The sequence below is a fragment of the Numida meleagris genome, chromosome 3, assembly GCF_002078875.1.
Source record: "Numida meleagris isolate 19003 breed g44 Domestic line chromosome 3, NumMel1.0, whole genome shotgun sequence".
NCBI classification, from domain to species: domain Eukaryota; kingdom Metazoa; phylum Chordata; class Aves; order Galliformes; family Numididae; genus Numida; species Numida meleagris.
The window spans coordinates 82,229,902-82,244,688 of NC_034411.1; the positions used below are offsets into that span (position 1 = coordinate 82,229,902).

Below are 14,787 nucleotides of genomic sequence, written 5' to 3' on the forward strand. Positions count from 1 at the left end.
CTTTCCACCTGAAATTTTAAAGCCAATTTGGATAATTTATGAATTGTTTTTTTCTTTGAACTGTGTAAAGCTTGTCTTGATGCACAGTATTAATGTCTTAGTATAAAGAAATATTTTAAGCTGATATAAACAAGGTGGTGAAAAAGACAGTCTAGATACTCTTAACCCTGATTAAACCTGACATTTTTTCTTTTATTCTAAATAACATATTAAAGTGTTCCTTATCTATCATTGACACGCCATACCTTGAATAAAATATTCTCATCATACAAAGTACACAGCTGAAATCTTTGATGAGTAATCTCACTTCTTTTTTTTATAGTAGCCTATGAAATGTGATTTTAACTCCTGAGAATTCAGAGACAGGAGGATATGCAAGACAGGCATCTGGCACAGAGAACACTCCTGCCCATGCAGGAGATCAGTAGTTCTCTACCAATGAAGCAGAGCTCGCATGAGCAAGAACATGCTCATGAAAGGCAAGGAGCAGAATAGCAGGCATGGCGGCCCTTCTGGACCCCAGGAAGTTTCTCCTTGCTTCTCAGACAAGGCTCAGATGAAAAAGGGCTCACACAACCCAGCTGACACTTCAAAAGGGATAGCTAAGGAAACCCAGGTATTATTATCCCAGGTATTTATATAGACTGGGGGAAGAACTCCTTGAGAGCAGCCCTGTGGAGAAGGACTTGGGGGTCCTGGTGGACGAGAAGCTGGACATGAGCCAGCAGTGTGTGCTGGCAGCCTGGAAGGCCAACTATGTTCTGGGCTGCATTAAAAGAGGAGTGGTCAGCAGGGAGAGGGAGGTGGTGGTCCCCCTCTACTCAGCTCTTATAAGGCCCCATCTGGAGTACTGCGTCCAGGCCTGGGGCTCCCAGCACAAGAAAGACGTGGAGCTCTTGGAATGAGTTCAGAGGAGGGCAACCAAGATGATCAGAGGGCTGGAGCACCTCTCCTATGAAGAAAGGATGAGGGAACTGGGCTTGTTTAGTTTGGAGAAGAGAAGGCTCCGGAGAGACCTCATTGTGGCCTTCCAGTACTTGAGGGAGAGTATAAACAGGAGGGGGAATGATTGTTTACGAGGGTGGACAGTGATAGGACAAGGGGGAATGGTTTTAAGATGACACAGGGGAGATTTAGGCTGAGTATTAGGAGGAAATTTTTCACACAGAAGGTGGTGACGCACTGGAACAGGTGGCCCAAAGTGGTTGTGGATGCCCCATCCCTGGAGGCATTCAAGGCCAGGCTGAACGTGGCTCTGGGCAGCCTGGTCTAGTGGTTGGCAACCCTCACAGCAGTGGGGTTGAAACTAGATGATCTTTGAGGTCCTTTTCAATCCAGGCCTTTCTATGATTCTATTAAACCATTCTTTTGGAGGAGTCATACATAAAAATTTCACCTAAGGGTTGTATTCTCCATAAGTTAAAGAGAAGCAGAAACTCTGGACTTAGGCTGGATGGCACAGGAGGTGAAATCCTGATGCCATTTGTTTGTCCTTTTCGCAACCTCTTCTACCTGTTTCCTCTGATACGCTAGGACAAGCAAATGACTATTTGGGGCATGTCTTATACACCTATATGGTGTTAAAAGTACAAGATAAAAAGAACATAATAAAATCCTTCTAACATTTGAAATGTATATAGCTTTTAACACACAAGACCGAGATAACAATGATTTTTTTTTCACATAAAACCCTCAAGACAATGCAGTCTCCCAGTGCTTACCATTCCAGAAATTCATAGCCAAAAGGACTGTACTGAGTACAAGATTATGCTCAGTCAAAGGAACAAAGAGTGTACTCACTGGACTCTAATGGGGGATGAGAACTCTCAGGAATCCGAGGAATATCACTAAAACATGAATATACACAAAGTCATTAGGAACAAGGGAGAGGACCTTCTTCTGTAACAAGTTTCTGAGACACATTTTTAGAAATGTTTCTTTTTTTGTTCTAATGGATTATGGGGAATGAAAGGGGAAGTATTTGAATACAGTTCACTATTTTTCACCAGGATTCATGAAAACCTTAGCAATGGAAACTATTACTTCCTTCAAACTTAGAACCTAGAAGACAAAACAATATGAGTGCTACAATGTAAATATTATGGATGGATTCTACAATTCTCACAACCTGAAGCCTGAGAGGTTTTATGAAGAGAAGGGGGTAAATGGCAGTATAGTTACTGACACTTAACTATTCTTTGGAGGAAACATTTAAAAACTAAACACAAGACAGAGATTAACTCACTAGTAATCTTTATATAAGCGTCTCAAGGAGTTCACGGAATGAAACTGATGAAAATGTCTTACAATAAAAAAAAGAAAACCCAAGTAACATTAGGAATGTTAAACAAACAAAATAATACATTTCTTCATAGGCTAAAAAATATCACAGCATGTTACAATTGCGTATGGAATTTTTTCAACATAGAAACATCTAACACATACATATAGACAAAATTAAACCAGTTACATCCATACATATCTATCAAAATTTTGCCATCAACACAATTACTCTTCCATCACAGTCTGGATAATGATAGCTCCTTGTTCTGTCCTGTCCACAACAATTACTGAAAATACATTGCAAAGGTAAGGAATGACTTTTATTGTACAATTGTTAGCAAAGCAGAGCAAGAAAATGGAAACAAAGCTCTTCAGCAGCTCACTTGAAACTGTTTTCTTCTGCAAATACTAATCCATAATTCAAACAAAAGTAATATTTTTGAAGAATATTTAAAGATTGTAAGTCTAAAGCTGAGCATTTAAAAGGTATTCAGATACTTTTCTGTTCAGTGAAACATTACCTTAATGATTTAGAAGTCAATAAAACTAAGACTTCTAGATATATAAATGCTACTTACGACAAAGAAACAGACATGTAAGTCAGAAAAGGAATGTAACAGTGCCCAATCAACTAGTCTTAAATTTATTTTTCATACTCTGCATTTTAAATTTCTGGTGCATGTGATTTAACAAAACCTATTTCAGGTCCCAATTAATGTCTTGCATTAGCTTGCATCTCAGCGCTAACCAAGAAAGTTCTTGACATTGCCTTGACTTTCTGAGTAAGGACTACTGTGATTTCCTCAAACTCATGGAAATACAACTGCATTACTTGCTCTTGACATGGCATAGTACTACTTCACAATCAAACACAGGGCATGCTGCTCAGCAGGACTGCTGAGCGGATTTCTTAGCATGTTCTCAGTTTCCAAGGAAATTTTAATCAGTCTGACATATTTACTTAGTTTATTCCAACTGATTTTTCTGTTCAATATAGCATTAAGTCTGTGATATTTTCTTGCACTAGAAATATGAACGCTCTCTTCTGCAGCATAGCATCGGTCACAGTAATGTCAAATTTAGGATATTTTAAGAGGGCTCTTAGGTTCAGGAAACATTTCAACATGGAAAGTTCATCCTACATACCTGGGTGGATGAAGAAAGACATCAATTACAAAAAAAGATCTTCAGAAGAAATAGGAGAAATGATTTTAACTAACCAAAGCCAGACAAGCTAAAGTAAATACTTCTTTTTTTAAAGACTCAATTTTCAGTTTACATTAGTTGTATTATTCGAGTAACTGTCTGAAATCTAGCACCGTCTGGTTTATTATGGAGGCTCAGCCTCCTTGCAAAGACCTAGAGTACAAAAACACAGAAGACCTGAATCACACTGGAGAGGTAACATTTTTGGCAATATTATTTGTGCAAATCCAAGCAAAGATAATTCATATATGACAAGGAAAATAAGAGACAAATAAAGAAAATATTTGTTTTACCTGCACTATCCCATATGAGCTCACCCAAACACACAAGAGACAGTTACCCATGCCAGACGGCTTCTCAAACAGCGTACAGCCAAAGTCTATGCTGACTTACATTAACAGGCTCTACCACTGTATGCATATTCATAGCTCATTTTTCCCCCTTCATATTTAGATGCCAACCCATTAAATCTAATTTTAAAGGGTTTCTTACCTACTCTGTGTCTGCTATCACAAGTATTAATGTCAATTAGTTTCTACGCAGTTTTTATGGTACTGTTGTGGTAATACCATTTGCTATGCCCTTATCTGCTAATTGTATTGAATTTTTCACGTTTTTCTCTAATAAACACCCTACAATTATCCATTACTCAAAATTACATTTACTGATAGACACAGAAATCCAAATTTACAAGACTAAGCAAACTGCGTAGACATCAATTTTGTAATTTACAGTTGTCTAATTTGTGGCCTTATAGCCCTGCTATTATTTACTTAAGCTAAACCATATTAAATTTAGGCTTTTTAGAACTAATATGCTAGGAATTTTTAAAAAGAGACCATTAGATGTGCTGGTACATTACTTGCATTATTAATATTGAGAGATGAAAACACTTAAATTATGCAGAAGAAATATCATTTTTCAGGTCTTTCGGGAACCTATTCCCTCACAGGAATTTTAGGTGTAATGGATTACCAATTAATGCTTTATCAAGCAGCTAAAAGTTTGCTGAATCAGAATCTAAAGTAGACACAAATCTTGGCTATACTAGATTCATTGGATTAAGTAAAATTAGCTATCATGAATTTGAAGTGAGCACATAGTTGGAATAACAAGGCAAGGAGAAGCTAGAAGGAAAAAAAGTAATCCAAAGCAAATCATCCACAAATTAAAACAAACAAGAAAACTATGTGCAGTACGTGATGTTCTTGGGATTTTCTTAGTTGTACAATGCCTGGGTGGGGTTTTTGTGAGATTTTTTGCAGGGTTTAAATGAGAGAGATGTAAATCCCAATCATTAAAGGCCAAATACAGTCTTTTCAGTTAAAGTAGTCGTATTTCTTTTTTTCTCTCTTTAAAGAAAACCTGTTTAAATTCCTACTAGCACTGACATATTTCAAGTCCTGTAGTGCTCAATGCTTGCTTGTGCTTCATAACAAATTGTCATGTAAGTTATTCTCAATGAAACTAAGAGCCTGACAAACAGATTTTATGCACAGGATCCACAAGTTTCTGAGAAATGCCTTGCTCAGTTCATCAAAAATACCAGCTTTTCCTTTACCATTTGACAAAAGCCTTCTTAATACCTAAACCATACTGGAAAAAAAACAAAACAAACAAACAAACAAAACAAACAAACAAACAAAACCCTGAAGCCCCAAATCATGTATACTGATATATCACCGTAAAGCCCCAAGATTATAACAGGCAATGAAGAAAATGGAACATATGGAATGACAACAATGGAAAGTCAATCATATTCCATTATTCATAGATAAAAAATAATGAACTCACAAAATAGCCCCTTTAGAAGTCCAATTAGTAGAACTAATAACTGTACTTAAGAAACAAGTATTTAGTCTTACCCAATAGGTCTTGAAACAATAATTTCAACTTGAGGTTCAGACTTTGATTCTAAAATAATGTTGTAAACTTCTTCATTTGTAGCTCCAGGCAAGGGTTTACCATTCCATTCTAGAACTTCATCTCCTTGAATTTAAAAATAATTTTTATTAATTTCAATATTCTTTTGCAAAGAAGAACAAAACATTTATGAAATTTACATAACTAAGTTACATTGCTCAAAAATAAATTTAAAAATTGTGTTGAAACCCAGAAAAAGGTTTTTGGACACTATCAAGGCTAATTTCTATACAAAGGCATATAAAAGATACAACTCATGCATACTTATTAAGTACTTCAAAGGTAATATAGCAAACATTACACAATAAAAGTCTCTTTAAGAAGACATTAACTAACAGTAAAAGTTTTACTAACAGTAACTTTAACTGACAGTAATAAATGTTGACAATACATAATAAAAGAATCTTAAAAAAATGAAAAAATATCTAATGTTTAACCTTAATCATGATTTTTCATTATATTTTATATACTGTGCACTTTGAATTCACAACAAAAAGGAAAGTCTTCACTTTCATTAAATGAACAAAAAGTAAAAGTAATAAATAAATCACTACTTCTGAGGATGCTAGGAGAGAACAGACACCAGAACTTGATGTAAAAGATATTTAAATAAGTGACTTTTTTCAGCTTGTCACTTCCAGAATTTTAATAATACGTACATTGCTTTGCACTTTAATACTATTATAAAAAGATAAAAGTATTTAATTATAGTTTCTTAATAAAGACCAGTATATGCAATTAAACTGCAGGAACTATAAAGTAATTCTTACACTCTCACATCCCATCCTATGTAATAGCCAGAACTCTGCAGCCATTGTCTGATGCCACAAATAACCTTTTTTTCTTTCTTGACATCAATTTTGCGTTTATCAGATTAAGTCAGGAACAACCAGACAGCCACTGGCTTGCCCCTGTCTGAGGAGACCTAAGTCAAATGATAAAACCTGTGCTTTTTTCATAAACGAAAGCAGAACTATCCAAACTAAACTCCTAACCACCGAAATATGCAGCTACAACTTCTCTTTAAGTTCTCATCTGAGTTTCTCGATTCCAACGCAGGCATTGTTTAGACTTTTGTTTCCTAAGACAGCACTTCCAACGCAGTTAGGGCTATGATAAGAATATAAACCACTAAAAAGTAGTTTAGAAAGCTGATCCATATGCATAGCTCTTACTTCATTTAGAAGTAAAGCTTGAAAAGTGTCAACAGTGCAGTCACTTACTTGTATGAGGAACAAACAATTATCATGTACATTAAATACTTTAGGATCGTTTTCTTGAGCTGTTTTCCTTTTTTTTTTTTGTAACAATTCACACTGAAAGAAGGATTAATGATGTCCATTGTGTTCATTGTGTCCACCCTTCAGGTGATACTGCAGTGTTAGTAAAATTACTGTAGTGAGTTTTTGACACAATGAATAAGTTTCATCATTTTTTATGTTGCTTCTACAAAGTGTAAAAAGCATCTCCTAAGAAAGCAAAAATATACCAGTGAAATTCAATCCTGACACTTCAGCACAGACCAGAAGTGTATATTTTTTAGCATATCAAAGAAGTCATGCTAAATAAATTACCAAATGTGTTACGAAAAATCGAAAGACAATACATTTTGTATGTCACTGGTTGATTTACCTGCTCTGAGATGCCCCACCACATCAGCCAAGCTACCTTTCTTCACTTTGGTAATGAAGGCACCGAGTCTTCCTAATTCCGTCATTTTTCCTCCAACAACCTGGATAATCACAAATTGATGAGTTTCCAAGCTACAAACATATATCATATGTATGTGAAAACTGAAAGTGAACATCAAACCAAAGATATAAAAATACAAAAAACACCATTAGTGAAACAACTAAAAACTTAGCTAATACACTAATAGGCAACATGCAAATAGTTCGCACGAACATTGCTATAGTTAAAAACTTGGCCTCCCATCCAAGCTCATCAGAGGTCAGAAGAGCAACTTCTGTCTTCTATTAAACAGAACTGAATGGTGTTTTGTTTTGAAGCAGACTGCATGTTACACAGATGGGTAAGCAAAGTGAAAAAGTATAAAAGGTGCTCTCAGGAAATTAGATTTTTGATAAAACATAAAACAAAAGAAGCAGTGTTGCTGACTTGCTATCCTATCTACCCATCCCATTCTCTGAACTCAATACTTTTGTCAAGAATATTCTGGGAAGAGTTTTATAATGAAATGAAACGGTGGAGTGGTGGTTCATTGGTATTATTACTTCACGTTGCCTACATGGTTATTAGTCAGAGTTTTCACCCATACCCAAAAAGATCCAGAAGCTTACCTGCCAGCAGGAAATGTGCTAAGTTTACCAGTAAATGCATTACCTGGAGCTTTGTTTACATCATAGAAAACTCAAAAAAAAAAAAAAAAAGACTAAAAAAAAACAGAGAAGCCTTCCAATCTATGTTTCCTACTGGGGCCTAACTTTCTTCTCACACATTAAGAAAAGTATGCTAGCTGCCAGCAAAAACTAGCCTTGTGCTAAAGCCTACAAGACGTTTAGTAGAATGAAGCTGTTCTTATCCTCTCTCACTTTGAGATGAATAAGTGATATGCCATTACCAAGTTCACAGGGGTCTTTCCTGATTTAATTCTCACCACAATAAGCCAACAACCTAGATCACATGTGACGGCTTGAACTATCAGAAACTATACATGCAAGGAGAAGTTGTCTTAGTATTAAAAGAATAGGAATGTTTCTTATTTTCAGTTGTTTCTGCTACTCTCAGTGGGAAGAGGATGACAACTAAAATAATTTTGTCAGTCATTTTTGGAGCCCCATATTAACAAAAATATGCATGAAGAGAGACATTATTGAACTAGAACACTGTACTCCCCAGCAGTCTCTGGAAGCACTCCTTTGATGTGTTCTGGCACCCTGGAGACAAGAAACTGTTCAGTCCAGTACAAAATGAGTAATTTGGGAAACTACATGAATTGGGCTATGTCACCCCTAATATCCTGATGTTGGGAACTGAATTAACTGGAATTTTAAAAATGTCTTAAGTTTTTCTGTAAATCTTTATTCTCACTGTATACAATTTCTGTTTCTGAATGGCTGTGTGGATTTTAAACACTGACCTTGTAAGCATTTGCATTTCCATTACACTTACTTATGTAGACTATGAGATTGGTTACTTGACTGAAACAGAAAAAGCAGAACTCTTTTAAGGCATTATGATATGCAAAGTATGTCTGGCAGACAGGAAGCTGAATAAACATATGTTTAATCAAAATGGTTCAGTTCCTTGGTCAAAGATGAGTGGAAGACATGCACAGAAGAATTAAATATAATTACATTCATTATCTTCCATATAACTTTCAAAACTTACTAAAAGTGAGGAATATTGTTGTCAAGTTACATGTAATTGGAGAGTTCTCTGACTCAGTATGTTAGGCTTTGACCCAGTCAGGTCAGTGGAAATTTCATTCATTTACCACATGAAGCATGTAACACTTACTTTTAGCCCCAGTAATGCACCTGATTCTTTTGGCATGGTTGTTCTCTTGTTAAGAATAACACGCCCAATTAAGCGATCTCCCTCTTTAGAAGGCTGCCACGTTACTGGATGCTGTTGAAAAAAAAAAAAACAAGCAGTGAAATTAAAAAAAAATAAAAATGCAACCATTATGTAAAAAATCTCAGCACTAAGTCTGCAGGTAAGTTTATATTACAATTAAAAGTTTAATACAATTAATTATTTACAATACAATGCTAATAATAACACTAGACATTCACTACTATTAATTCCAGGACTCTGAAAATTACGTTTATAAATTATGTTCTGTAGTATAACACATATGTTGCATGAAGCATAGAGGTTCATTATATAATAATATCCTTTCCCATTCTAATTCAATAGAAAAAATATTACTAATTTCTCCTGGAGCAGTATCAGACTCACTGCTTCTTTTGTGGTGAGTACTGGATTTGAAATCTATAAAAAGAAATAGTAGAGATTTTAATAAAAATCCCTTCTGATTTTTATTTCCATGATCCACGAAGACAAATTTGCACACACATTGCAGATATATAAATATACAAATATTAAATATAATAAATATATAAATATTAAATATAAATACCAAAATATGTATAGCAAACTGAAATCATCAGCAATCATTTTAGTTCATACTTATAGTCTTGTTTTTCCCTGTTGCTTACCGAACTAATAGGAGATGTCTCCCTGCTGTGCCACGTGGCAGGATCCAGCCAGTAATAATCCAAGTCACCTGGAAGAATATGAATAGAAAGAAATGTGTAATCTCTCAAACAGAGAAAGATGTATGTGTGATCACTATGCATGGATTTGAACAGTTTGCAATAGTTTGATGAACTGAAAACAAAAACTGTAATATGTTTGAATTAAATTCAACATATCGGTTTGAAAATAATGACTAATCATAAAAAAACAGAAGCGCATAATAACACAATTATTTGGACCTCTGTTTTTTCATTAATCACACTTCAGGACTAGTTGTGCACTCCAACAGTTTTTTGCCCAGTAGACTTCCCAGAACAGACCCCAGAGCACCCTGACAACAGCCCTCCTCCTCCCTCATCTCAATAAAATATACATAGGACAAGTAATGATGACGTTAGAGAGAATACTCCACAAAACAGGCACGTAGCTACAGTTAAGGACAGAACAGCAGACCACACTCTAGAATCTGCCAAATAGTTAATCAATACAACCAGTACAGACAGGGGGACATGGGAGCTGGAGAAGAGGAATACAAAGATTACCAGGCAAAACAGCCACACAGAAAGAGCAAATGGTAACAACAGCAACTATGCGGTTGCAATCTTTCATTTTGCTTGGGAAAAACTTATATACTATGTACCTCAAGAATAAAACCTGGTCTGAAAGCCATAAGCCCATCAGGCCAAGTAGAGAAACCATGGGCACGGTCTGGGAGAAAAAGCAGCAGAGCGTAAACGCCATGCAGAATACACAGGAACTGATGGAAAGCTAAGGAAACCACAGTTTGACTTAACATAATATAGCAGAGGAAGGCTGAGTGGGTAGCGAAAAATTACCAATTCTACTCGCTGTTATCTACGGTGATGTAACTGCACTCGTAAGATGGAAAATGAAGAAGCAGGAACTGTAGTAAGAAGACCATCGGGCAGTGCAATTCAGAATTTTCTTTACAAAAAGAAAGGGTGCAAATGGTACTGGGAAGGATTCTGAAGAATGATATTGGCTGGAACAGAACCAACAGAACAGGACTTTGGACTTGTTCGTCCAAAGCATTTCTGTCCCAGTGCTAATTTTAAATGGAATATACCTGAGAGCTCTGAATCTTGGCATTATTTCATTCCTTTGGGTGTTACTATGGTGTATTAAAAAAATGCAGTAGCGTCATTAGGACTGGAAATGACAGCTCCTTTCAATTCTCTTTTTCAATAACAGTGCTACATAAATGCTTGGTCTTAAATAATACAAGAGCTATTTTTGAAAGTTTTTACCTAAGGAAAGAAAAAGTAGACAATTTAACTTACAGTGTCTTTAAAAACAAAAACAAAAACAAAAACTCTAACAATCTAAAATTTAAACTTTTACACTAGAAACTAGTTTCAGTGCCTGAAAGAAAGAGTTACTTCTCATTGAGGTTTTTACCTGCACTTCAAGCATTTTTCAGTTTCACTTTGGAAAAGAATTTTGGTCATTTGAAAAATTACAGAAAAAAAATTACAGAACAGCTCTTAGATTTCCACAAGCTCTATGCTGATCATTTAATAGCCACTGGGTAAAAATCCTAATTTCAGTAAGGTTGGTGATTTATTTCAGATACCCGCTGTACTTTCACCATGCTCTACATCTTCAGAAAACAAATTTTATTTATTATGTACATTTCAGACAGTACATCTTCACTATCTGATTTTAGGAAACACATATCTATACCATTATTGTTAGACAAGTTCTTTTACTAGTGCACAGGCATTAAACAGACATCCAAACAAAGCAGGCCTCTAGTAAGAAAAACTATGTATTTACAGAGGGTTTATTATTTTTCTGACTCTGCTTTTATACAAATTCTCAGAGGCTAATTATGAAATACAAGTTATATAACCATTTATAATACATAAAATATTTACTACCTTATCATCGATGAGATCATATTCACAAGCTATTTTTAAAGAGCTTATTATTACCATATGCATAACCACACTGCAGTTCTGGAATTTTAAGGGCTTAACTCACATTCAAGATCTTTCATTTCTATTTTTAGTGTCTTGCACATTTAAAAAGACTTCAGAACTGCAGCAAGAACAACAACAAAATGATGGAGCCAGATTGCCATCCTAAGCTGCATCAGCAAGGTGGGACCTGGAGCTCTCCAATTTTCAGTAATGGACTCCAATTTTCAGAAAAAAGCAACTCCCTTCTGCATAAACTGGCCCAAACACTTTGTCTCCATGTTTCACAGCTAATTTCTCCACAGCAGAGAAATGCTCAGGCAGGAGTAAACTCAACTCGAGTATGCAGAGATGAGTCCCTAGTGCTCAGAGATGTTTTTGCTCCTAGCTCTCTTCTTCTTTCTTCCTTCCCACCTTCAGGTTTCCCCACTGCCCCTCCTCCTAGTTCTTTCCTGTACCCAGTATTCTCCACAAAGTTTTTGCTGCAGCAAGATCCTCTCCAGCTTCTTTCTTGGCTCCCACCTGCTCATCTTCCCTTCTCCATCTGCCTACCCTCTTATGCCATTCTTCCCCATCCATTTTGTTGCCATCGTCCATGTTCTATCTCCTCCCGCTACGGGCTTCGGTGTCCGCTCTTTAGTTGTGTACTTTAATCTCTGTGCCCCTCACAACACGCCCCTTGATTCTAAGCTGCATCCTCACCACCTCCTCCTCCCCACACACAAATCCCTGGTCTTCTATCCTTTTCATCCCTCCTATCTGCTACAGACTTCTGTAAATTCCAGGAAAATGATTGCTTTCATTGTGTCCAGCCATAGGCTTGCTCATTTTTCTCTCTGTTCTCAGAAAATGAAAGTAGGAATTGACCTGCAAACCAGTAGTGCTGGACATGCATAAATGCAGCTAGCAAATCAAAGTTCCTGATGGAAAGTCTACAATTTGGCCAATATTTTAAATATTCGAAAAAGCATGAATTGGGGAGTAAAAAAGAGGAAAAGGTACAAGTTATTTTAAAAAATGACTGAATTCATGAATTGAAAATTGAAAATTTAGTATTAACTCATTGGCATGCAAACTTTTGGTTGAACCTAAAACAGTAAAAAGTTTTTTTTATAATGGAAAGTATCAGTTTCTCTACACTAGACAGAATTAGAATAGAACATACAAATTAAAATGTAATGCAGTGAGATTTTCTCACTACAAAACAAACAAACCCAAAAAACTATACACAAATTACTCTCTCCACTGGCAAAAAATTACTAAAAGTAAGTGGTATTTTACAGATTTAAGACATTATGAAGAAAATAAAATTCTACTGACGAAATCATCAATTTAGTGCAGCTTCAGCTGCTTATAATTGCTTTTTAAACAATGCTCTAAATGTAAAGACATGAAAAATGTAGAAATAATGAGCCCTAAGAACACATGATATGCATAGTACCATTACTTCTGAACTTTACTAATACATTTCTATAAAACATCCACAGACATATTTCGAAATCAACCCTATGATAAAAAATGTATTCACAATTATAATTTATTATTTAATTCAGACTAATAGAGTGAAAGAAGTATATCTTTATTAAAACCTTCTACCTGAGGGAGTAATTCAAAAAGTTGTATTCTGTCAGCAATAAAATACTTTTCCTACTAACTGCTCAATTACTTTACTCTTGGACTTAGAGGTGTGCCATCGTCATAAATTACTTTACATGACACAAATGGGTTGAGACTTTTCTTGAGAAGTCTTTTGCAGTCTTCAATCAAGTTTGAAGATGAGTAAAACTCTAATACATTGCTTTGATTTTATGTCTGCAACCTGCATGCCTTCCAAATAAAGGGAAAGCAAGCTTCAAAACGCGTTTTCTCTAAAACACTTCATCATGAACAGTGCTATTCATTTGAAAAGATATTGGTGTAATGCTGTGATTTCAAGTGAAATCCCACAAAACTGGTAAGCATTAGAAATGACAGCCTTGTCTCTGCTGCTAAGCTGAAACATTGCTTCGTTGAAACAGGCACAAAATACAAGAAAGCCTGTTATCCCATATGACCAGCCATGCTACTCCAATGAGTCTTGAATAGTGGAGATAAAGCACCCCAAAGATGCTTCTCCAAATCCAGATTTTGTATGGAGAGTAGTGATATTCAGCAAAGAATGTGTGTCTGGTGCACTGCTGAAATCCAGATGCACTGGGTGTGCAGCTGTTACTTAAGACAAGAACCAGTCAGTCTATTGATAAGATCCAGTCAGCCCACATTAAGCAGTTAATTGAGTCTAACATTCAGCTGCTAATTAATAAGGCAGTTCTAGCACATCCCTAGGAAACTCAGACAATTATTTTCAGGGGCTGCATCTATAATTAAAGCATGAACTAGCTTCCTATACAGGCAGACTTGATCTATCTAATTAACATTCACAGCAGCCATCTCTGTATTTGTTAACTTTTAGGCTCAAACACAATGTGTGTTAATGAGACAAAAAAAGCTCATCAAAGACCTGTTACTTCTTTCACAGTTCCCATGGAACTGGATCAATATTTCATGGAAATGATCAATTGTTTCCTGGTGTAAAATCAACAGAAGCCACATATCAACCCACAAAAATGTAAAGAAACTCAAGATATCAACTTGATAGTTTTCCTTCTTCATAACCTTAATTTTCAAGAGTTAGAAGACCACTCTACTGGTACATGTCAAGTTTTTATGTGGGTAGATAGTGATAGGACACGGGGGAATCGTTTTAACTAAAGGAAGGGAGAGTTAGATTAGATGTCAGGGGAAGTTCTTCACTGAAAGAGTGGTGAGGTGCTGGAATGGGCTGCCCAGAGAGGCTGTGAATGACCCATCCCTGGAGGTGTTCAAGGGCAGGTTGGACAGGGCCCTGGGCAATGTGATCTAGTACCTGATCTAGCGGTTGGCAACCCTGCCTGTGGCAGGGAGGTTGGAACTTGATGATCCTAGAGGTCCCTTCCAGCCCAAGACATTCTACGATTCTATGTCTTCAGTGCACTGATACTGTCATCAAAAACACCTGGCTGCTATCACGGACATGATGCATTGTATTGGTAAGTCAAGAGGAAACTTGTAGTCCCAAGAAAAACAACAGAAAACTAATTCATTGAAAAAACGACATGTTGAAATTACTATAGTCAAAGTGCTGACCAACCCTCTATGGAGAAAACACACAAATACCATGGCTTGATGTTCA

General features: G+C 36.1%; 1 protein-coding gene across 21 annotated transcripts in view; it reads right to left on the reverse strand.

Moving 5' to 3' along the window:
- RIMS1 (regulating synaptic membrane exocytosis 1) overlaps positions 1-14,787 on the reverse strand; it is a 363,013-nt gene that overhangs the window by 123,681 nt on the left and 224,545 nt on the right. For 20 of the 21 annotated variants that reach the window (XM_021393096.1, XM_021393103.1, XM_021393102.1 and 17 more), the window contains 5 exons: positions 9,597-9,664; positions 8,893-9,003; positions 7,045-7,144; positions 5,355-5,478; positions 1,801-1,847 (listed from right to left, as the gene is read on the reverse strand). In XM_021393096.1, coding sequence (XP_021248771.1) covers positions 1,801-1,847; positions 5,355-5,478; positions 7,045-7,144; positions 8,893-9,003; positions 9,597-9,664 — 450 coding nt within the window. Of the gene's footprint in view, positions 1-1,800; positions 1,848-5,354; positions 5,479-7,044; positions 7,145-8,892; positions 9,004-9,596; positions 9,665-10,723; positions 10,840-14,787 lie in introns of those variants that run through there. The other variant, XM_021393105.1, reaches the window with a different exon arrangement.